Source organism: Nicotiana attenuata, chromosome 6 (assembly GCF_001879085.1).
Source record: "Nicotiana attenuata strain UT chromosome 6, NIATTr2, whole genome shotgun sequence".
Lineage (NCBI taxonomy): Eukaryota > Viridiplantae > Streptophyta > Magnoliopsida > Solanales > Solanaceae > Nicotiana > Nicotiana attenuata.
Window position 1 is genome coordinate 6,594,389 of NC_031994.1, and position 24,500 is coordinate 6,618,888.

Consider the following 24,500-nt stretch of genomic DNA (forward strand, 5'->3'; position numbering starts at 1 on the left):
GAGGAACTTGCCTGAAGTTACGCCGAAGGCACATTTTTTGGGGTTCAACTTCATGCCGTATTGCCTTAGTATCCCGAAGGCTTCTTTTAGGTAGTCGATGTGATCTTCCTTCCTTTTTGATTTGACCAACATGTCGTCTATGTAAACTTCCATAGTTTTGCCGAGTTGGTCCTTGAACATTTTGGCTACCAATCTTTGATAAGTCGCCCCTGTGTTCTTTAAGCCAAATGGCATGACTCGATAATAGTATGTTCCTTGATGGGTGATGAAAGTAGTCTTCTCCCGGTCCTCTTCCTCCATGAGGATTTGGTTGTAACCTGAGTAGGCGTCCAGGAAGCTCAACAACTTGTGCCCTGTTGTTGCATCAATTAGCTGATCGATATGAGGCAAGGGAAAGGAGTCTTTCGGGCAAGCCTTGTTCAGGTCCGTGAAATCCACACACATCCGCCACTTCTTGTTTTTCTTTTTTACCATGACTACATTGGCGACTCACTGAGGATACTTCGATTCTCGGATGGAGCCGTTAGCGAGTAGTTTATCCACTTCCTCGCTGACGGCCTCGTTGATTGCGACATTGAATTTTCTTCTTACTTGCCGTACTGGGGGGTAGAAGGGATCAGCGTTCAACTTGTGCGTTGCAATGTCTTTCGGAATACCTGGCATATCTGCATGGAAAAAAGCAAACAGATCGGTATTATTGATTAAAAACTTATGAAATTTACCTGGCTCGGAGAGCTTATGGCCTATATAAGCCTTTTTGCTGTTGTTGTTGTTGTCTAATTGGATGGGGTCAAGATCTTTTATTGTTGATCCCGCGGCTTCCACGACGTCGGGGTCCTTGATAACGTCTTTCTGATCGTTGAGTTCGGACCCCGACTTTGATAATTGATATGCTTCTGAGTTTGTTCCTTTTAGCTGTTGAGTGAATGTACAATCTTGGGCGATGTGGTAGCATTCTTGGGTTGTGCGCTGTTCGCCTCGAATGCTGAATATCCCTCACGGAGTAGGGAATTTGATTACTTGATACAAGCTGGACGGGATGGCCCTCATGGCGTGTATCCATGGTCGTCCTATGATTGCGTTGTAAGATGTGTCCTGGTTCATGACGTGGAACGTTGTTTCTAGGGTGACGCCCCCGGCCAGAATGGGCAGCGTTATTTCTCCTGAGGTTCGCTCGACTGCATTGTTAAAACCCGTTAGTGTTATGCAGCATGGTGCTATCTTGTCCTCGAGTTGCATTTGCGCAAGAACTCGAGGGTGAATAATACACGCGCCGCTTCCGTCGTCTACCATTATTATTTTTACATGAGTATCTGAAATACGTAAAGTAATGATAAGAGCATCGGAGTGAGGAAAAATCAAACCGTTGGTATCTGACTTATCAAAGATAATACTTTCTCCGAGGTCATCATACTGTTCGTGGGTGATCGACCGCTTCAGTTTGTGTGTGGTGGTAAACTTTATGTGGTTGATTGATGCTTTGTCGCCTCCACCGATGATCATTTGAATGGTGAGGGCAGGGGAGGGCGGCTTTGGTGGGCCTTGGTGTTGTTCTCTTCCGCGGCCGAAATTGGCTCTTCCTCGGTCGCTCATTTGCTCCTTCGGGTGCCCTTGGTGGAGCATATTCACTACCTCTTGCCGTAGGGCTATGCAATCCTCAGTTTTGTGACCTCGCTCCTGATGAAATTCACAGAGGATGTTCGACTTTCGGGTACTTGGGTCCAATTTCATCTTCTGCGGCCACTTTACCTTCGGTTCGAGCTTTTCTAGTGCGTACACTATCTCTGAAGGAGAAACACAAAAATTGTGAGCAGATAAGAGCGGAGGCATACCTCTTTCATTCTGCTGAGTCCCTGTATGCGGCCTGGACGGTCCTTCCGCATGGCGAGGAGATGGTAGGATAGCTGTTCTGACATAAGGTTGGTGTATGTCTCGGTTGAGGCGGGGTCCTAACTGATCTCTTTGACCGTTGCTACGACGTTCTTTCCTCGGCTCTGTTTGAACCGATGTTAACCGTTGTATCAGACCGTTAAGGTTGTCTTCGTCTGCTCTCACCTCGACGCAATAGGCGTTGTGAATTTCTTCCCAAGTGGTGGGAGGGTATTTCATGAGTCTGCTTAATAGTTTTCTTGTCGCTCTTGACCTATTCCTGTTCAATCCGTTATGGAAAGCTGCCACCGCCATCCCTTCCGATATATTTGGTAAGCTCATTCTTACCCTGTTACACCGGGCTAAAAACTCCCTGAGTCCCTCGCCAGGCGATTGCCTAACGGCGAATATATCATTTACCCTGGCTTCCGCTTTCTTAGCTCTGGCGTGGGCGGTGACGAACTTGTCGGCCATTTCCTCGAACGTTGTTATAGATCGTGCTGATAATTGTGAGTACCAAGTTAAGGCTCCCCCGGTTAAGGTCTCGCCAAACTTTTTTAGTAGCACTAATGGTACTTGCTCCTTTGAGAGGTCGTTACCCTTCACTGCTATGACGCAGTGAATGATGTGATCTTCGGGATCCGTCATGCCGTCATATATCTTCAAGTATGCTGGAATCTTGAAGGTTTTGGGTATGGCATGTAAGGCTGCCTCCTCGCTATATGGTTGTTCGACGAATCGGCCGACATCCCCTTTTGGTAGCAGTTTTGGGGTGCCCGGTATTTTATCGACCCTTTTTTGATGTTCCCTCATCTGGTCGCGGAGTTCCTTGTTCTCGTTTTCCATTTATTCCATTTTCTTTAGGATGTACGTGAGCGCGTCATTACCTGCATCAATAGCAGTGTGAGTATTACATGTTGGGGGAGCGGGTTGCTCGTCGGTGATCGATGTGGTATCTGCCTGTATGACGTTCCTACTCATCTGTTGAGCGGGTTTGTTCGAGTATGTTATTTAGAGTGCTTGTCAGCCATTCCTCCAGTAATTTTTTTACTGCTGGTGGTGCTTCTTCGGCTGTGGGTGTGGAAGCTCCTCTCTCACGTGAAGCGGTTACACTTCCATGAGGGGGAGGTGAGTCACTCCGTGTGGGTGTAACACCCGGCGTGTCATCTTCTCTGTCATCCTCGTTGATGGTGTTTAAGATGTTGGTAGTGAAACCCATTATTGCTTTCTGTCTTTCATCTCCTTTCCCTACCATTGTTAGTTTGTGCAGACGAGAAAAATATGTTTGTCTTTTATGATCTAGAAGAAACTAAAAATTTTAACTAAAATACTCTCCACAGACGGCGCCAAATTGTTTGACCAAAGAGTGGTGAGCCTTTTAGTTAAACTAATTAATGATGAAATGAAGGATGAATCTTAGTTAAAAATAATAAATTCTAGATCAAATATTGTAGAAAATCGGTAAGATGAATGATGTGTGACATCGTTAACTAGCACGTTTGTATTCAATGAATGCTAGTAAATATGATAACATAAACATGCAATAAATGTAGATAATGGCAATAAATGTAATAAGAAAGAATCTACCACCCAATTATTGTATGATTTTGATGGTTCTTTCTCCTGACAGCAACGTGGAAAGAAGAGAAGTGAAGATGGTTATGGAATCTTTGGATATTGTGAACAAAGATCAAATAACGTGCGCTTGAATAAGATAATCAATGAACAAGATAACTTTGGTATATTCTCTCAAGTCAACATTTTTTACATTGTGTTTCTTATCAGAAAGTGATGATCCCCCTATTATTCTTTATCTCTTCCTATTTATAAGGGGTATTTCCAAGAAACATTAAAAAGTACAAAATAAGGAATATCCAAAGGAATATTCCTTGTATTCATTCCCAAATCTATCCTACCGTTATTTCTTTACCCCAGTTGCCCGTCCTCGACTACAATCCTTTTGAAGACGATTTTTCGCTATTACGCCGTGGTCGACCCCATCTTCGATCCTGTATCTGTCATTACTGAGTCGCTAAACTTAGACCAATACAGGTATATTTGCTCTTGAACGTGTAAATTTTGTTGACAATCACTAACTCTTGTTCAATCTTGTGTTATATTAAGTACTCTGTAATTTAAAATTGACAGATTATAAAATAAAATAAAATGAAGGCACTATCTTCTTAAATTTATTATTAAAAACAAAAAACTTATTATGCTTGTTTCTCTCTTGGGTAAATAAATTTTATAAGTTTCAACAATGATCTTAAATTAATATACTATAACAGTTAAGTTTATAATTAAATATTTATAATTATTTAATAAATTTTTTAATACGAATTTAGAACATAAAAAAATTGCTGCGTACATATAAATCCATAAGTAATATTGTAGATTCGCACTTACGTTTTTAATTGGTTTGCAATTAATTAAACAATTTATAGATGAAAATGAATAGTACAAATTTGGAAAGTTGACAAAAGATGGGCATTTGGATTGGCCTGCCATTGATCTATTCTTGTCCTTTTATTTGCTGTCGTTTTGTGTCCGAAAGCCGCCAAAAACCACCGGATTAAGGATGTCTAAAACCTGACACGTGTTCGCCTAAAATTAGATTCTTTCGCGTGGTGCCACATTACGTGGATCAATGTACAACCCAATCTACTTGCCTTTAATTGACTTTCACTTTTACCAAACTACCCCTTGTTATACAAAAATGTTTTCGTGAAGAATTGGGACAGAATGGGATCGGTTGGTTGGAAACAAGTTATTCTAAATTAATTATACCGAGATTAGTTATTTTAATTTTTTATAAGGATAAAAATAATACTATAATCTCAGAATATCTAATTCTGAAATTAGTTATACTGTGATTTTATTCCAACTAAATAATGGATAAACTCATCTTAAATTTAATTCCGAAATTAATTATTTTTTATTTCTCGTGCCAAATGAGTCCTTATAGCATATTTGATCAAGCTTCTAAAAATTAGCTTATTTTGAAAAGTGCTTTTCAAAAAGTACTTTTGATGAAAAATAATTTATATTTGGTTAATCAATTAAAAAGTATTTTTCAACAGTAATTAATGTTAGGCCTTTAAGAAGTATTTTTATGTGTATTTTCTCAAAAGTACTTTTGGAAAAAAGTTACATATTTGAGCTTCTCAAAAGTAGCTTTTGTTTTTACTCAAAAACACTTTTTCCTCTTAAAAGTTTAACCAAATACCTCAACTTTCAAAAAACTAATTTTTTTTTTGGCAAAAGAACACTTTTGAACTTGGAGAAGCTTGACTAAACATGCTATTAATGTGTTGTTTGGTTATCGGGATTATGTACCAATATTAATATGCAATTATATCTATTTATTTTTTAATTGCAGTTGTATTTATCTACTCCCTCCGACCTACAATAAGTGACCTTTTGGTCTTTGGCACACCCCTTGAAAAAGTATCAATTCCTAGAAAAGAAAAGGTATTTTGACTAAATTATCCTAAATGAAAATTTTACATATTGTACACTTGACATATTGAGATATATAAATAAAGACAAATATTGAGAAAAAAAAATTAATTCTTTCTTAATTGAACAAAAGATCACTTGTTTTGGACCAAACAAAAAAAGTCTAAACGTCACTTATTATAAATAGAAAGGAGTACCATTTAATTATTTCATACAAAAAGTGAGATTAAAATTAAAATTTGCTATAACATTATTTTGAAGCAAATGACCCCCAACTACTTCCTCCATTTCATTTGATGGATTTTGTGATGAAAGTAAGAAGTAGTATTAAATTTTATAAATAAAAAAAAGTATAATGTGATCAAATTATACTTTAATTAATGTTTTCCTAAGCGTGCGAACATATTCTCTTTTGGGTGAAAATAGCACGGGCTAGCCAGTTTTCGGACTGATAATTAAAAAATAGCCAGTATTTGCAAAGTCATTGAAAAATAGTCATTATTTTGCTGCAACACGGAAAGTTCCAACATAATATGCTGGAGATTGGTGCACCTGTATATGAACTTTCAGCATATTATGCTGGAACTCCAACACACGAAAAGTTCCAGCATAATATACTGGAGATTGGAGTACTTGTGTATGAACTTCTAGTATATTAGATTGGAAGTCCAATATAATTATACTGGAATATTTATGGATTTTGAACAGTATTTTTGTTCAGATTATCTTTACATAAAAAGTGTGGCTAAATATCAATTATTTTTGAAACTATGACTATTTTTCAATTATCACTTGTAAATCTGGCTATTTTTGAATTTCTCTCCTCTATTGGTAAATCAGTCCGATGAATGAATAACCAATTAATAACCTCACCATTAGGAACATTAATCAAATCTACATTTCCAAAACCCACTCCAAAGTTTAGCGCGTTCATTTCACATACCCAGATGGGAGAAGTAAGCTATTGCCATTTAAGAAACATGTCGGGCAACAGAAGTGCAAGCGCGTGATGGAGTACATTGAACAGTGGTGGGGCGGCTAAGAACTGTGGTTAAGGGAGCTAATACTAGAGTTACAGCAGAGTGTACAAAGCTGATAATGACAGTGAAGGAAATAACTTTGTTTTTGAGTGGACCAAGTTGGACCTATTCAAGTAGAAGAAGAAGAAGTGCTAAAAAAACAAAACTCAAAATGGTTAAAGGTTTGAATATTGATGATGCTTTAATGGGTTCCTTATTGGGAGCTAGCATCTTTTATATTTGGACCTTTCTTAATTTTAATTCTTTAAGTACTGAGAAAATGACAAAAATTATGTATTCCTTTCATTTTAATTTATATGAGATAGTTTGACTCGTAACGAAATTTATGCAATTTTCTTTTTAAATTTAAATCTTAAAATCTTGAATGGTAAAAGTTTTGTGGGTTATATCATTTGTGTAACTATAGAAACTTCTTATTAAGAGTAAAATAAATAAAATAAAAAAGTTTAAAGTTAAATTATTCTCAAATATAAAATTAAATTATTATTTTTAAACATACTAATAAGAAAAGTTTGTCACATAAACTAAAACGAAGATAATAATAATGCATTCATTTCCTTTTATGCTTCTAAGTTTGATTATACTCAATTGGTTCGTAGGCCATTACAACTTTTTTTTTTTTAAAAGTAAAACCTCCCAAGACATCTTAGTTTTATATGTAAGAGATGTGAAAATAAAACGCGAGATTTGCTTTCTTCTATTCAAATGTTAAAAAATTATGTTGTACCCTTTCCTCGTTTGATTGGAGATAAAGTGTGAAAAATATAATGGAAACTTTTGAATCTTGCGATCGTAAGCTAACAGCATAACAAAAATACCTTATAAATCTTATGGTCTTAAATATATCATATCATTCCTATAAAAAAGTATTACTAAAGATAAAATGAGAATACAGGAATTAGAACTTTTGAAATGTACAAAGATGAAATTCTTTCTTGAAACTGATTAAAAAAGATAATAAAACACATAAATTTAAATGTAGGGAATAATTACGTCTTTCAATTTTATGATTTTATTTAACTAATCACAAAGTACAACATCTTAATTAACATTTTATATAGCAATAATAATAATAATGATACAATGAATATGACTAATTTAATAAAAAAGAACATCACATCATTTAACAATTGCATTGTCTCAATTAAATCTTAAAGGTTCAAAACATGCCCCTTCTGTTTCATTTCATAGGAGACTAATCAAAACGAAGTCAAAAATTTTAATTCCAAGTTCTAAAATAAATTAATGAACTTGAAATTTTAAAATTCTTAAAAAAATTTAAAATCAAATAGTGACAAACATTTTAAACAACAAAAAAGGATAATTCGAATTAATAAAGAGAGCAAGCGTTAGTGGATAATATTATTCGGTATGGTGGAAAATAGTTGAAGTATTCGCAAGCTAACTCAGATACTTGATTTAGTGGTCAATGAAGATGGTTAAAACCATGAGGTCAGGTTCAATTCCAAGAGAAGACGAAAAATACTAGTGATTTCTTCCGATCTATGTAAGTCTTAATAGATAGAGCTATATGATACTTATTGTTGATGGAGGTAGTAAATACCCAATAAAATTGATGTGCGCAAACTAACGTAGACACAACAATTATAGGAAAAAAATACTACGATGATTTTAAAAAAAATTAAGTAGGGAGAATATAATACTAGTAAATTGGTGTCACATATTTGATGTCCTTAAATAGAAAAAGAATGAATAAATTAATAGATGAAACAATTGTTTAGTTTACTGTACACATCATAGCCAGGACGAAAGATGCACAGAGATTCTTATAACCCATCACTTAAATTACACGGCAAAAAAAGGAGATTTCTTTTTAGAGAGAGAGAGAGGAGAGAGAGAGAGTTTGAAGGAAGGAGACATGCTTGATTTCAACCCAACAAGAAACAGCACTTGTGTTTATTTCTTACTATCTTATTAACTTTACCAGATTCCACAGGTCCTTAAAATTCTCTCCATTCACTTCTCTTTCTTCTTTGCTTTTTCTATTTTTGTATTTTCTCATGTACTATTTCATTTTGCTGTTGATTTTTCAAAATTTCCTTTATTGGGTATTGTGTATTATGCTGGTTTGGTTAGATAAAGAATGTTCTAGTGAAAATCTTGAATGCATGTTGACTTTAGAGTCAATGGCATGTCTTTTGTAAGATAATTTTGGGTAAAGTTGCTATTTTTATTGGTTTTCTGTATATTTTCTGTTTATGGGTTGTGATAGGAAACTGTATTTTTTCTTCTGGTAGTAATATTTGTAGATTGTGTAGTCGTTGATGCAATAAAGATCTGAAAATTTTGTTGACTTTTTTCACGATCTTGTGTTCTTGTTCTGATCTAGTGTTTTTCTCCTTCTGTTTTTCTTGGATTATGAGAATTGGTTTCTGATAAAATAGCATTTTGATCAAGTCATGATCTTCAGGGTATAAGTTTCTATTGATGTTAGAACAAGATGCATGTGGTTTTTTTTTGGTTTAATTTCTTTTTATTAATATACTAAGCTATTCTAAAAAAGAAAATTTACAAAATAGACCAAAATTTTTAGTAAAACAAATGGGTTGCCTCCCACCAAGCACCGCATTTAACGTCGTGGCNTTTATACGTCACTAGAAAATATAAAGAACTTTTTGTATTTTTTAGTTTTATTTTGTATAATATTGGTCTGGGATGAGTTTATATGAAGTAACATGGTCAGATGGGCGGATGCAACATGGTAATCTTGGGTTCATCTGAATCCAGTACTTGGGACGTGGATTATAAATTTATAAGTAAAAATTCATTAAAATTACAACAAATAGTAGGTATGAACCCATAATTTTAAAAATACAATGAATTCAATGCTAAAAACCTTAGAGGTTCAACCCATAGAGTTTAAATCTTGGATCCGCCTTTGCATGGTCAGTGAGGAATCATATAGTCGACCCCTGTTTGTTTGGACTGAGGCTTAGTTGTTGTCATTGTTGTTTTTGTAATTGGTGTAGCTGATTCCATTTTAGGTGGTCATTTTGCTATTTGTTCCTATCCTTTATGTTAGGGTCTATATCTATGAATGGACTATATTAGGTTGGTGAACTACTTTTGTTAATACGTTTTTAGGGTCTATATTTTGTGTAAATGTCAGACACAAAATTCTTGTCTACTCTGTATGGGGTGCTCTGCTCATCAACCATGGTACTACTAATTTAATAAAATTTTCATGCTTAAATGTATTAGCATTGCATAAGCCTGTTGTCCTTGTGTAGTTTATCGTCTTTTGGAGTTCATATTGCAGTTCTGTACTTCCTTTCCCAATTAAGACCTTACAGTTCCTTTCTTGGCGATCTTTTGCACATGGTATTAAATTGTTCCATGACAATACGTGGGACTATGTCCACTGGTTCCCCTGTCAACTCATCTCGCTAATCCATCTTTTTATATCGACGTGCTTAATAGCAGAATGGGGAGGTAGTTGTTCATGTAACAGGTCGATGACATTTTAAATTACTGCAGTTCTTGATAGAGTATCTGTATATTCGTCTTTGCAATATAAGGGTGTGCAGTTCTGATAGCATGTCTTCAGTAAATTTGGACTTGGTATGTCTTATGCCATGTTAATCTTCTTTGCTTAGTATCCTTGAGGATTTAGCTCTATACTCTTGAAGCATAGTCTGGAAATCTGTCACTAATCTTCATTATGGATAAGTAAATGGCTGTACTATACTAGTATAATTTTACCAAAGAAAAGCTTAGAGCTTACATCTGTTTTATGCATCATTTTGCTGTCAATAGCTAATCATGGTGGAGTTCCGATGAACAAGAAACTTCACATAAATTTTTTGCCTCAGAAGGTGGTATTTCCGTCTCCTTGCTGTCAGGAGATGAAGTCTTTGGATCCAAACTTACAAGGCGAGACATTGCGGTTGACACATTCAACTATTAACTCCCAAGACGAAATGACTACCTCGGAGAAAACAAATTCTCAAGATCAATGTGCCTCCTCCGAATACGGTACACATACTTTAAAGATTGTTAAACTCTTATTGCAACTCCCTTCTACATATCATTTAATCTTCACTAGTTCAGTTTAATATAATGACCGAGAACTGTATAACTCAAATTACAATAATGAATGAATTCCTGGTGTTTTTTTTTTGTGTGTAGAGACACATCTCGATTGGTACAGGTGATCCTTGCTTATACCACATTATTTCTTCTTAACAAGTTAATGAGTTTCTTAAATATATAATAGCAAAAATGTAATTTGTCAATAGGGCAAGTTTTCTTTCTGATGTATAAGTAGCCTCTTAGAATTTCTGTCAACAGACTAACTTTTTACTTGACGAAGTTCTTTTGCTTATAACGATGATTATCTTACATCTTGCTTTTGATTTGCCAGTTCATGATGAAAGATATGGAAGAGATATGCAAGCTCAAATAAAGCCTGCTCTTTTTTCGTCGCAAAATGAAGTGGCCCATTCAACAGTATGTTTCTAGAGACTTTTGCTTTAGCTTTTGCCATAATCTAATTTATCAATTTTTACATTGCAGGGTTTCTCTCCTATTGGTTACTCTGATCCCTATATGAGTGGCTTATATACTGCTTATGGACCTCAAGCTTTTGTGGTACACGGCTTTCATTTTTGTCGCTTTTATTGTTCGCTTTGAAGTTTCCTCTTTATATCTACAAAGATGAGATGTTTGCATAATTTCTAGTATACATGACTTGATTGCATATATGTTTGACCTTTTTCTTCTTTGACTTAAATCTCAAAAATGTTACGGATTTGGTACAAGTAATTTTGGGATACACCGGGTGCAATATTTTGTTGAGTCACGCGCTATAAATATTGAATAGAACTCTGTCATTATAGATGTAGTTGTCACTAAGTTTGCAATTTGCAAAGGAGATGGATAACAGTATCACATATTGACTCCTAATTCTCTCGTAAAAGTTCTAATTTTGATATTTGGTCAATGCAGCCACAAATGATGGGGATAGCGCCTACCCGCGTCCCACTCCCCTTAGATCTTGCAGAGGATGGACCAATTTATGTAAATGCAAAACAGTACCATGGGATCATGAGGCGGAGACAGATACGTGCTAAGCTTGAGGCTCAGAACAAACTTGTCAAAAATAGAAAGGTATTTGGATACTTTCTGCTCTTCCCCGGTTTTTCTAGTTCATTAAGCTCACAACCCTGTCTCATTTCATTTAATGAACTGCAGTATTTACTCGCACGAAATGAAGAAAAAGATGATAAACAGATTAAAAGTAGCAAAATGGTGGCAATTCTGAACTATCTTATCCTTTAGTATTAACCCGTGCTTAACAATGTTTCCTTAATAACAAATAAACAGAGGAATTTTTCATCAAGAAACAAAGCATGCTATATGTATTTCTGCATAAAATGACAGTAGTCAACATACTTGGTATTTTATAGCAGGACATTCTGATATTAACAAACTTTCATCAGCCCGTCTAACGGTTAACAAATAGCTATTTGTACTTACTCTTCAATGTATTTGCATGAGCATAAGGACTTTTCAAATCAAAGTCCTCTCTTTCACTAAAATTTTGATTCATGTTTATGAAGCGCTAGTTGTACAGGCAAGTGAAAAGCATATTGTAATTAACCCATGCGATATTCCGAGGACAATCAATCTGCTGCAATTTTTTTCTCATGCAACTACACACACACACACACACACACACATATTTAATGAAATAAGGTGTTCCATTAGCAAAAGGCATCAAGAAGATGCAAAGTTACAAAATTATTGAAATGCAGATATAATAAGAATTGCAAATCCCTTTACAATATCAATCTAAGACATGCAATTATATTTAGGAACCCGCAATATGTGATCAGGCATTGTATCATTACATAAGTGTTTTTCTGTGGGGAAGTCATGATTCCCTTTGTCTCTATTTACTGTGGTTCTTCGATAATTGTCTGCTGTCGTATTCAAGTAGGGTGATTCGTCATAACGATCATCTATGGTAAAAGAAACAGGCAAATATGCTGGTTGGAGAGATTTAAGGAAAGGAAAAAAATGAAATTGGCAACTTCTTCCTTTGGTGGGGGGATTGTAGCTACTAGTGATTTTGCATTTCCATATTTTATGGAAGGGAATGGAACAATATAAACTGTTCAAGCTGGTCACCAGTAACCAAACAGGATATGATAAGCAACTCAAGTAGGGTGACTACCATTAGGAAATAGGAAGTACAGGGTATTCCAAAAACGGGAAAGGGCCAAAGATACCCCTGTACTATGAGAAAAGGTTTAATTATATCCTTTATACTTTGGGTCCAACTATACCCCTGTAGTAATACTATTGGTTCAAATATACCCTTCTGTTAAGTTTGTCCAAGGTGGACATCCAATCCTATGTGGCACTGACATTTGATGAGGTGGATGCCACATGGCATGCCACCTCAGTGCTCCTAATTAAATGAAATACAATATTTTTCATGGTAGCGGTAATGGTGGCAATGGTGGTGGAGGGTAAGAAAATTTTAGTGGTGGAAAAAATAGGAGGAGGTGTAAAATGTGTTAGGGCGCTGAGGTGGCAAGCCATGTGTCATCCACCTCATCAAATGTCAGTGCCACGTAGGATTGGATGCCACTTTGAACAAACTTAACGAAAAAGGGGTATATTTGAACCGATAGTATAATGACAGGGGTATATTTAGACTCAAAGTATAATGAGGGGTACATATAAACCTTTTCTGATAGTACAGGGGTATATTTAGCCCTTTTCCGATCCAAAAAAATAGGCTTCTAAAATTTGTTGGCTTTTACTTTTATCATTCTTCAAGATGAATTTGGGGTAAGCTTATTCTTCTGATCTTTTATTGCATGCAGCCATATCTTCACGAGTCACGGCATCTTCATGCAGTGAATAGAGTTAGAGGTTCCGGAGGACGTTTTCTTAGCTCAAAGAAAGTGCATCAATCTGATCCAAATAGTTACCCCACTAACTCAGCTTCTTCTCAAGACTCAGTTGAGCGCGAAAATTCAACTTCTGCTTTCTCAAGTGTCCGGAAAGATGTCAACAACGGCGTCAGCTTCCAGCAGCAACCTGATCACAGGGCCTTTGGTGTATCCTCTCACATGGCGATTACCATGCAAGGCAATGGGACTCAGCAACGTGCTCCAGTTGTCCGGTGATAACTTCTAACTGAACAAAGGTAGTCACCGGCAGGCAAATCATCCTTGGCTTTATCCTTTCTATTAAGTATCTCTGGTTTTTGTAAGTGTCAAATGGATTTCCACTGTTGTAATAGTGAATTTGGTTTGCTAATCCTAGATTTGAACCTAGATTATGAAAAGAAAGCTTTTTGTTGTGAATTAGTGATCTGTTTTGCTGCACGTCTGCACCTAGCATGGAATGGTGTATGCAGTGGAAGTTGTTAATGAAACTGAAAAGAAAAGAAACAAAATGTTGCGGTGTATTGAGTGGAACAAGATGTTGATGTATAATGCCAAATTTAATAAGAAAAAGTTGTGCAATGTGTTCAGTGGACTTTCTTGAATCTGAGGTAGCTTGAAAAGTGTTTTGGAACTACTTAGAGAGGATGTAAAACATTTTCCTTGGACTGTATTAGTATCTATGAACCCACACATTACTTGGATTGTAATTTGTTGGTCAGTGGCGGAGCTAGAATTTGAACTTTCTGAATTCTAAATTCTAGGATACTGACATTAGGAGTTAGTAAAGGTTTGAACTAAAACTGCTGAGTGTGGCCGAACCCGATACATAACCTTCTAGCTCCGCCCCTGGTGTTGGTGCTTTCTATAAGATGGATGATGAATCATCTATGTATTGAAGGTAACTAATGGTGGATCCAACAATGGGTTCGCGCGTTTGGCAAAACCTTGTGTTTTAACATCAAATCTTATATATATGTACAATAAAAAGTATAAATAGAGTTAAATATACATCTGAGAACCCACTTTCTCCAGTATAAATTTGAGACCCACAAGGTGAGCAAGGGTGAGGTCAGGACAGATTGGTTGTTTTGACAGTTGAAAAATATACTCAGAATGACTAGCATATTGAGAACAACATCAATGTAATAAAGGGGTAACTGACCTTTAGCATAATTGATAGAAATCTAATACAGCAAGGAAATAAGGTGTGTGATTGCACTTCAAGAGGAAAACTGATGCTTTTCTAAGATATTATAATTATTACTACTCTTCAACTGCCAATAAACTACATGTTTCTCCTGCTACATGGGGATAAATCAGTCAAATACTAGATGACAATTCACTGATACAACTTCTGAAGTTCATCCTTGAATTTAGCCTTCAGGGGTTCGCGCTTCAATTTGAGAGCTGCAGTAACTAATCCGCACTCAGGAGTCCATGGCTCGGGTATCAACTTGATCTTTGCTGGAATCTCAAACTTGTCTAATCTAGCAGCTTTTCCTACCTGCATTTCAAGTAACATCACCTATACATTCATCACTCTATTGTTCAAAACTAGTCGCAAATTATTTCCGTGAAAATTAGAGATACTGTGCTTCTGGCAAAAAGATACAACCCATTCACTGTCTGCAATGACAATGGTAGCATTCTTCAATTACGTTTTCTGGGATGTTATGTCTTATGATAGCGTCGAGTTATCGTATGTAGAGCTTAACACCGAGCTGTCAGAGGCCTATATACAAGCGAGGTTCATTCACAGTAGGATCGTCGTGATTATAATTGGCATGAAAAAGGAGACAAACCTTTGAAAGCGATTGCTGGACCTCATTGACTGCTTCGACTTTGTTGCACAGATCGGAAAAAGCTCTGTGCTCGATACCATTTTCTTGCGCCCATTTCTCAAGCACCTTTCGTGATGGAACAACTAGTGCCACACAATAATTGTAGAAGGGGTCTGCATAGACCATTATGTTATCGACATAATTGCTTGATAAAAGTGCTGCCTCAACCTGAAATGAACATTAATTCATCAAACTATTGCCAGAAATCAAGACTTAAAGAGGAGAACAAATTCGGTAAGACAAATTTGAAGCAAGAAATACCAAACTCAGATCAGACGCCAAAATAACAGAAAGAAAATCCCAGTAAATATAATATAAAGTTTTTATAATGCCCGCTACTGCCATTGTATAATACACAGTTGCATTGAGCGAGCATCCAAAATAAAAAAATATACATCCACCACCAAAATGAACTCGGAAGTCACAGTCAGATGCACTAAATCAAACCAGATTATGTTCATAGTAGCACCAGGCAAAGCATTAAATGTATATTTCTGGAAAATGACGTGATGAAGGGAAAAAGAGAATGGTGAATGCCGACCTATCCAAAATATATAAATGAAAAAGTAAATACCTTTCCAAGTGAGATATACTCCCCGTGCTGAAGTTTCACAATATCTTTCTTTCTATCAATGATTTCAAGGCATCCATCAGGATGAAACCTTCCAATATCACCAGTGTAGAACCAACGCATGCCCCTCTCATCAACCTGCATCAGAGACAATAACGACATAAACAGGCTTGTGTTATAACAAATTCATTCCATTTACACAAGGAAAATCTTAGTACTACCTTGTACACCTCATTAGTTTTGCCATCATTGTTGAAGTAACCAGCAGAAACACTGTTCCCACCAACAACTACTTCTCCCCGAGGCATCGGCTTATCAACAATTCTGTAGCCTCCTTCTTCCCAAGAAATAAGCTGTATTGTTAAACACAGGACATACTAACCTCAGGAAAAATTTATGATATTATCCTTAATTCTTAGAATGTGATAAACACAAGGGTGAGAAGACTGGTCAGGCTTTTGTTGAGTAAAACTCATAAGCTTTAAAAAGGGAAATGTTTGACACTTGCTAATGCAGTTTAGGCAACAGATCGATTTCAAACAGGAAGCTGAATTCTCTTATGTATGAGAAATTAATTGACCTGTTGGTATTACTCTTCTAAGTAAATGAACAGTAATTTCCCTGGAGTCAGATTATTTTGTCCACTGCATGAAATTCCACCAAATGTATCTACTCAGAACAACTTCGTTTAATAGTTAGAACATAGATCTTTTAACAAATGATTGAATGTAGCAGATGGTCTCAAAGGAATTCTATAGACTGGTTATGAATCGGACAATCCCAGATTATCCATACGTGAGATGTTATCAATCATTTTACCAAGAAGTACCCACCATACCTTTATATAGGAACAAGGAAGAGGTGGACCAACACGACCAACAGAAGGATCATCCGACTCGGAAAAGGCAGCTCCTGCAAATGTCTCTGTCAAGCCATATCCCTGACCAATAGGAGCTCTGCAGCAAATGATTATAAAAATTTAAGCAGCCCATCCAGAGAGTAGTGATGAAAAAAAGGAACATATTCACTCTGATATTACAAGTAAACTGTATTCAGAACAATTTCCTAATGTCAAGAAAACGGAAAAGTTACCCCATACAAATGTTGATAAATCTTTGTGTATCTCCTGACAAAGGAGCACCACCGCAAAGCATGAAACGGATATCTCCTCCGAGTACTGATCGTATCTTTTTAAAAACAATTACCTCCCATAATCGTTTCTCTAGACCCCATGCTCCAAACCAGCTACCTTCCATAGCGGCCAATTGGCGCTTAAAGGCAATATTGAAAAGTTTCTTGGCAGATCCTCCCTTCTCCTCCACCTAGATTGAGAAAAACATAACCAAGAGATTAGTACTTCATTTGAGGCCCTATACTCCAACTAAAATATGCTGCAGCTCAAACCTTCTTTATAACACCATCCCTAACACGATCCAAAATGGCTGGAACGGCGGCCATTAAAGTAGGCTTTAAAGCGGAGGCATCTCCCTGTGTCCCTTTCATGATTTTATTTGATGTATCTGTCATCGTCAGAGGCGAGCCATAACCAATTGATGCACCAGCAGTCAACATAACAGTCTGCAGGACCAGAATCGCTCAGAACTAAAACAATTTGCATTGCTGCATAAGGACTCAAGGAAACAAAAACAAAACAATTTTCATTGCTACATAAGGACTCAAGGAAACAAAAACGATATATAAACTCTGAAGATTACCTCAGCAGCTAACTCGAAAACATGAGCTAAAGGTAGGTATGCCAAATAGACATCACTGCTTCTAAGTTTTGGAATAACAGTCGTAACTGCAGCTGCAGTGGCTACGATATTGCCATGAGTTATCATGACACCCTAAAACATAAAAAAAGAGCTTAATTGAGAACACTTCAAGCAAACTTTTTTTAACAAACAAAGAGGTTAAAAAAATTAAGTTTGATTAAACTCAAAGCCAAAAGAGAACAAGTATTGAATTTTTTTTCACTGAGGAAAAATTATTGCATTGGAGATAGACATCTAGCGTACAAGACTTATGAGATTGCATTATGGCAAAAGTTAATGCCCATTTTCATTTTTCTCACCCGGTTGAAGCTTTTTTAGCGTAAATTAAGGGGATTGGAAGAAGAAACATTTTCCAGGACTAGGGTTGAACTTTTCCTAAGGGAAAAAGCCAAGTGTGTGCCATGACTACTTTGTCTTTGAACAGGCAAAATGCTGCTATAGAATCCGCTATAACAAAGTAGAATTAAGCTTTGTTGTCCTAACAAAAGTTAGAAAAGAAAGGAACTCGCTTTTTTCCAGCCATGAGTTCTCGCTTTTAGTGGGAATTCAAGTGAAATCTAGTATAGGGATTTTAAGAAAACACCTTAGCGATCAATGGTTAAAGATGGGTATAACGAAATACTGTTTGGGTCCTGCAAAAGTGATCAGACATCTCCATCTATACATCTTTACGGAATCAACTCTATTAATCGCATTAACCACCGAGCTTTTACCCGTGGAGCCAAGATTGATGAGCCATATTTTATTGTTCAACTTCAGCCTTATAATCATTAAATAACAGAAAAGATCTGGCCATGTGAAAAAGCCCTGATACTCTATCCCATTGAGGAATCGAGAAGATATTTGGTTGTGTTTCTCCTGCATAGCTTAAAGTTAAATATCATATCAGAAGGAAAAATTAAAAGCAAGTTGCACCATACCTTAGGCATTCCTGTGCTGCCACTTGTATACATGATCACCGCAATATCCTTCTTTATAGGCAGTATTGGCTGAATAGGACTACTTTTACCCAGTTTTTCAACTTCACAGAAAGACGTAACCTTCCAGTTGTCGGTATTCATAGAAATGCTTGAATCTATTGCAGTCTCATTGTCTTCAAGATATATGACATTCTTGATGGTTTTCAGGCTAGAACCAATTGCAGCCAATTTTTTAAGTTGCTTGGCGTCACAAATCAATGTGGATGCTTGAGTCTGTCAATGACCACAATTGAATTCAATTCATCACGTCACTGGCACCTCGTGTTAATCTAGGAAAAAAAAATTTTAAATTGGCGCACCTCATTTAACGAGTGTATAAGTGCATCATCTCCCAAAGAAGCATAAATAGTAACAACAGTGATATTCTGGCGGAAGCATCCCTGAAGACAATAATTTCACCTATTAAAACTTATTGGACTCCTGCAGTGATGAGATAACGAACAACTATAGTAATTATTTCAATATTAAATGGGATTAACTTGAATACCTGAAAGGCGATGAGCCACTCCGCACGAGTTTCAGAGAATATAGCAGCACGAGTCTCCACATCGTGACCCAAATTAACTAGTCCAGAGGCAAAGTTGCAAACACGATCAAATGTTTGCCCATAAGTCTCCCACTGATACTCGCCCAAGTGAAGTTTCTCAAACTTCCTTCCGTCCCTCGCCGTTACAAAGTCCCGATTAACTAGTTTTCTAGTTCCAAGACAGCGCTTACTCGAATGCTTTTTACAGGACTTCTCAAATAGAGCTGCCATAGTTGTAGCCCCTTCCCATGGAACTTCAACTAATTTGGCCGATTTAGCGTTGCGCATCGCTAAACCTGCCTCGCCACCAACTTGAACAGGAACTCCTCTCTGTTTTGCCTTTTTCTTCCCCATAAGTACCAATGAGAGGAATAAAGGTATTACAATCGCAATTACAAAAGCACCAACAAACCCAAATGACCCTTGGTCTTTGAAGAAGGAGACATAACTATTGCTGGCCATTCTATCCACCACATTCATATTTGGATTACTTCCTTCAAAACCTTCCATTTTATATGCTTATACGGTTCTACGCTTACAGAATAATCTTCAAAATAGAACAAAGAGATACCTAAGACATAATACATAAATCAGTACCATAGTTCACTGTCTGCATGCAACTAAGAGCAATACAAATGTGGCATTTCGGACAAAAAGGCATTCCCCAATGACATGAACCAATTAATGCAATTAGTGTGGCATTCTCTGCCCAAAGAAATACATCAAATGAATGACCAATGAGCTAAAACACAAAACAAACAAAGATCTGAGCCTTATAAGCAAAAATTCACGTCACAGGTCCTCCACCAAGTTCCGAACCGTGTGCCACCAGCCCTTTGGAGATTTCTTGATTATCAAAAAGAAAGTAATATCTCATAAGACGAGCATCATGAACACTTTCAAGTGCTTAAATGAGTAACGACCCATTAAGCAAAATCCTCAGCCTCACTAATTTAAACCCTTTTCAGTTTTTAAAGATATAAAAAGCAAAAGGATAGCATCGGGACGCGGGAAGAACAAACACCATCAACCGTTAACATGAATATTTCTGTAATTTAGAAGATAAACAAAGTTGAAGCTTCCACTATGACTTGACTATTCCCAAAACTCTACATTATCCCTTAATAAAAGCATGGGAACTAGAAGACACAAAAACATAAAATGTTCTCAACTAAACCCGTTGATGACAAAAATGAAACACTGAAATATCATCAAAACAATATAACACATATACAAACAACTATGGCTCGTTCCTAAACAAGTTGGAGTCGGCTATATAAATCCTCAGTGACCATGTTTACCCAATTAATTCATACAAAAATAAACATAGAAATAAAAGGTACTAGAAGTTCTCTATATTTAACTAACATAAAACACCATAAAAACAACATATACTTAAACTAAACATCGCACCCACATAACTTCACAACACATTTTATTTGTTTAAAATTCATGGATTAACTTTGAACATAAGAAAATGATCATCTATAATATATAGTGAAATTGGAAAATTCACGAAAAAGTTACCTTGAGGAGACTTTTATGAATGTGTAAAATTGAAATAAAGCTTTTTTTTTTTTTTTGTGTGTGCTTTTGTTGGTTTTTGAAGGTTAAGTCATGCAAAATGAGGAAAGTTGATGAAAAGTTTTCAGTTTCCAGAAGAATGGATTTATTCAGTTTGCTGTTGAAATATATATAAGGGTGGATTTGCACGAAACTCTGTGTATTTACGTTATAACGCCGATACTTTTGAGTATTGCAAATTCACTCCCGAATTTTGTAGAAGTCTTTCCAATTATTCTGTTTCTTGCTTTTTTGTGTTAGGATTCTCGCACTAAATCAATATTATCTTATCATATGATTAAATAATAAATAATGAGAAAGATAAATATTAAGTAATAATGATCAAACCTCTCTTATCTAAAGAGCAGATGTAATGATGATGTTAGTTTCCTTTTTAATAAACTTTAGTAGTACTCTTCATGTTCACTTTTACTTGTTCATAATGGACTTTGTACTCCTTTAAAAATAATAAATAAAATACATATTTTATTATAATATCCGTTGTAATAATAGTATTTTAAAAGGTCTTCAGAAATTTAGAGAATAAATCGTTAATGATAAAAGATAAAAAAAAATATGTCTTTCTTTTGATTTGCGAAAATGGAAAGTAAAAGTTAATTTTGAAGCCAAAAAAAAAAAGAAAAAAAAGAGTTGTCACTGGAGGCCTTCCAAATTTGTGATTTCGAAATCGATGCCATCTTTTCATTTCTTAGGCAATGTGGGACTGACACCTGTCAGAAGACCCATATCAGTATTTATGTGACTAATAATACAAGTTGAACCGCTGCACCAGAAGCTACAGCCACATGGCTTTCAATTTATGATTTTGGCACGTACCTCCATTTTATGTTGTGAGGAGTAGGGATGCTTATTGGACGGATCGGTCGGATAATTAGGTTTAATGGTTTGACTTATCGATTATCAGATTATAAATATAGTAATCCGCTAGCCATAATAAGAAAACAGACGGTTTGGTATCAGATTGATAATTATCGGGCGGTTTATCGGCTAAACCAAATAGAAAATTTTTGAACAATCAATACCAAACGGCCAAATGCATAGTTCAAGCTGTCTCTGTTAGTTGTAGTAGCTTTCCTGGTTAGAAGCCAAAGACGATTGCCAATGCCTTTGGCTACAATTAGACGACAGTTCTATTGAGAATTAGAAATTAGAGATTTAGCCATTTAGGTTTTAATAGTACTTTATATACATAGGGCTAATATTTTATTCTTAACGGGTAAGAAAATTGAGTAATCCGCCCCCAAACCGTTAAGCCGTTAATTATAAAATCTCAATCCGTTCGCCATCCATTACTCCGATAATCTGATACCAATAAGCCAATAAGCCATCGGTTCGATTCGGTTAACGCTTTCCGTTCGGTTTTGAACAACCCTAGTGAGGAGGAGCGAAAATAGAAGTATTATTTTGTTCAAATAGCATATATATATATATATATATATATATATATATATATATATATATATATATATATGTTAAAGATTTTATTAAATATATACACATTAACAATTTAAATGCTGATATTATTATTTGAAATCGTCATTTTAAAAATCAGAACCCAAGAACCCATAAAGTTAAAATTCTAACTTCAATACCGTTTTTATTCTATTTGACACCCGTTACGTCGTTTTGATGCTTTAATCTAGAAGGAGAATCTCCCGACGTCTCAACAACAGCAGCAACATGTGTGTCTCTCTGCCAAATGCCATAACGTAAGTTGTGATGAAATTGGAAACAAAACCTAATCTGTTTTGAATCTAACTCAATCTCAAACGTTAATTAAAAGAGATATGTTCAGTTAATGTGGGATTCTAATATTTTCCGTCTGACACCCTAGGTGAATTACACATCGACAAAATACGGGAGAGATGCTAGTGACGTATTTTAAACAGGTCTTAGACCCTAGTGACGTGTTTTAAAGCTGTGCGGGCCTAGGCCCAAAACGGACAATATCATTTGTGGGCGGGACTGTTAAATATGGGAGAAATTCAAAAATAGCCAGATTTACCACTGGTCGTTGAAAAATAGCCAAGTTTCAAAAGTCATCGAAATTTAGCCACTTTAAATCTGAGCGAAAACACTGTTCAAAATCCGGAAAAATACGCCCGCAAATTTTACGGGAGTTCCACCATAAGTATGCTTGAACTCGCGTAAATTTTACGGGAGTTCCAGGATAACTATGCTGGAACTCCCGCAAATTTTACGGGAGTTCAAGCATAATTATGCTGGAACTCCCGCAAATTTTACGGGAGTTCCAGCAAGTATAATTGTCCAGTATAATATACTGGAGTTTGGAGCACTGGTGCTCCAGTCTCCCGCAAATTTTACAGGAGTTAGCAAAGTATACCGGTCCAGCATAATATGCTGGATTTCGTACACAAATGCACCAGAACTCCCGTATATTATACTGGACCGGTCCCTGTTGCAGCAAAATAGTGGCTATTTTTCATTGACTTGATAAACTCTGGCTATTTTTCATTGACCAGTGTGAAAACTGGCTATACCATGATATTTTAACTTAAATATGGTATCAGAGTCACTTCGCATATAACCTTGAACGGTAGTGGGGCAAAGTAAACAGGCCTTAGATCCTAGTGACGCGTTTTAAAGTTGTGCAAGCCCAAAGCGAACGGTATCACTAGTAGACTGGTCTGTTAGACCCTGTTGCTCGAAAATGAACATTCGTAGCGTGAACAAAAAATAAAATAAAGCTTCATATTTGATAACTCAACATAAGGAGTGATTCTGGCTCTACTACCCTCTTAAGAGTATCATAAGCTCAAATTAATTCCAGCGACGAGTTCATGAATTGAGAATTGTCTAAATTTATATGAAGATGACTACAATCTATAACCTAACTAACGTGAGACTACAACATGATCTTTGTTTTGCTAAACGAATAGTACCATTGTTTTTAGTTTATTATAATAGATTATGGGTGTCAAATGAACGAGTTAGGCTGATGGGCGAGTCAGATTGTGTTGAGTCAATAAATGGGCGCATCATAAATTTTGGGCGAGTCAAAATGTACTGTCAATAAATGGGTGAGTCATGTCCAAAAGTTACTTGGGCTGAAATGAGTCGGGTCAAAATGGGCTAAAATGTGGGTCATAGTCAATCCATCCAACTCTTACCAAGCTTTAATTAATGTGTGTTATTTGCTTATGAATTATTTAATTATCAAATAAGACTTTTTTCATTTGTTATGGTCATATATATATATAACATATAAAACAAAAAAGAATTATTTTAAAGATATTTAAGCAAAGTTAGTCATGGATCAATTTGGAATAAAAATCAGTTCAACTTTATATGAGCTGAGATGGGATGGGTCGAGAGCGGCCCAACCTTGGGTTTAGAGCAGTTAATTACCTTTTTTTTGCAATAGATTTGACCTTAAATTACCACCCCTACAATAGATTTTAAAGTAGTAAACCTATCAAAAAACTTGCTACATGAGTTTAGAATAGTTAATTACCTAGTTTTGTTTTTGCAATTAAATACAAGGCTATAATTAGTAACTTTGATGCTAGAGCTCTTTTTTTATTCTGGGTTAAATGTCAGGAGTATTAATGCGGAGTAAAGTTACTCATTATTGGACAACCAAACAACTGCTGGTGCTGGCATTGGAATATGATATATAGAAAGAAGTTTTTCTCACTTTCCGAGGTCAAAAATCCTTTAGGTATTCGAAAATAAAAACATATGAGAATTAAAAGCCACCAACTTCCAACTTAATATCCACTATTCGATGAAGACGAGAATGGCTTTAATGAGAAATTCTAATAAATGCTAGATAGACAAACGACTTCACTTTTCAAAAAAATCTTTTTTTTCCCCTTATAAATAAAATAATTAGAACGTCTCACATTCTAGTTCTAGAAACTTATGTATGTCTAGTTAACCAACCTTGTGTTAAATGTGTTGGGATC

General features: G+C 35.9%; 2 protein-coding genes across 6 annotated transcripts; one reads left to right on the forward strand and one right to left on the reverse strand.

Annotated features, from left to right (window-relative positions):
* LOC109226556 (nuclear transcription factor Y subunit A-7-like) lies at window positions 8,141-13,875 on the forward strand. Of its 4 annotated transcripts, none has more exons than XM_019391342.1 (6): window positions 8,141-8,325; window positions 10,146-10,364; window positions 10,753-10,838; window positions 10,905-10,979; window positions 11,337-11,498; window positions 13,226-13,875. In XM_019391342.1, the coding sequence occupies exons 2-6, from the start codon at window positions 10,166-10,168 to the stop codon at window positions 13,529-13,531; spliced, it is 828 nt and encodes a 275-aa protein (XP_019246887.1). In that variant the 5' UTR covers window positions 8,141-8,325; window positions 10,146-10,165; the 3' UTR covers window positions 13,532-13,875. The 4 variants fall into 4 exon arrangements, with proteins under 4 accessions (XP_019246887.1, XP_019246889.1, XP_019246890.1 ...); XM_019391344.1 differs by having other exon boundaries at window positions 8,143-8,325; window positions 10,202-10,364; XM_019391345.1 differs by having other exon boundaries at window positions 8,143-8,325; window positions 10,205-10,364.
* LOC109226557 (long chain acyl-CoA synthetase 8-like) lies at window positions 14,420-20,646 on the reverse strand. 2 transcript variants are annotated; one of them, XM_019391346.1, is made up of 12 exons: window positions 20,515-20,646; window positions 18,949-19,558; window positions 18,761-18,841; window positions 18,402-18,674; window positions 17,422-17,553; window positions 17,111-17,284; window positions 16,799-17,028; window positions 16,545-16,662; window positions 15,928-16,059; window positions 15,710-15,844; window positions 15,097-15,303; window positions 14,420-14,798 (listed from the first exon to the last, which is right to left on the reverse strand). In XM_019391346.1, exons 2-12 carry the CDS (start codon window positions 19,495-19,497, stop codon window positions 14,634-14,636), a joined length of 2,196 nt encoding a protein of 731 aa, XP_019246891.1. In that variant the 5' UTR covers window positions 19,498-19,558; window positions 20,515-20,646; the 3' UTR covers window positions 14,420-14,633. The 2 variants fall into 2 exon arrangements, with proteins under 2 accessions (XP_019246891.1, XP_019246892.1); XM_019391347.1 differs by lacking the exon at window positions 14,420-14,798 and adding an exon at window positions 14,805-15,026.

Coding starts and splice junctions, on each gene's coding strand:
- LOC109226557 (XM_019391346.1), bottom strand. CDS start 19,497: ATGGAAGGTTTTGAAGGAAGTAATCCAAATATGAATGTGGTGGATAGA. Junction 17,285..17,421: donor TTTTCGAGTTAGCTGCTGAG/GTAATCTTCAGA, acceptor CTGGTCCTGCAG/ACTGTTATGTTGACTGCTGG. Junction 15,304..15,709: donor AGTATATCTCACTTGGAAAG/GTATTTACTTTT, acceptor TGTTCATTTCAG/GTTGAGGCAGCACTTTTATC.
- LOC109226556 (XM_019391342.1), top strand. CDS start 10,166: ATGAACAAGAAACTTCACATAAATTTTTTGCCTCAGAAGGTGGTATTT. Junction 10,365..10,752: donor ATGTGCCTCCTCCGAATACG/GTACACATACTT, acceptor TTGATTTGCCAG/TTCATGATGAAAGATATGGA. Junction 10,839..10,904: donor ATGAAGTGGCCCATTCAACA/GTATGTTTCTAG, acceptor TTTACATTGCAG/GGTTTCTCTCCTATTGGTTA.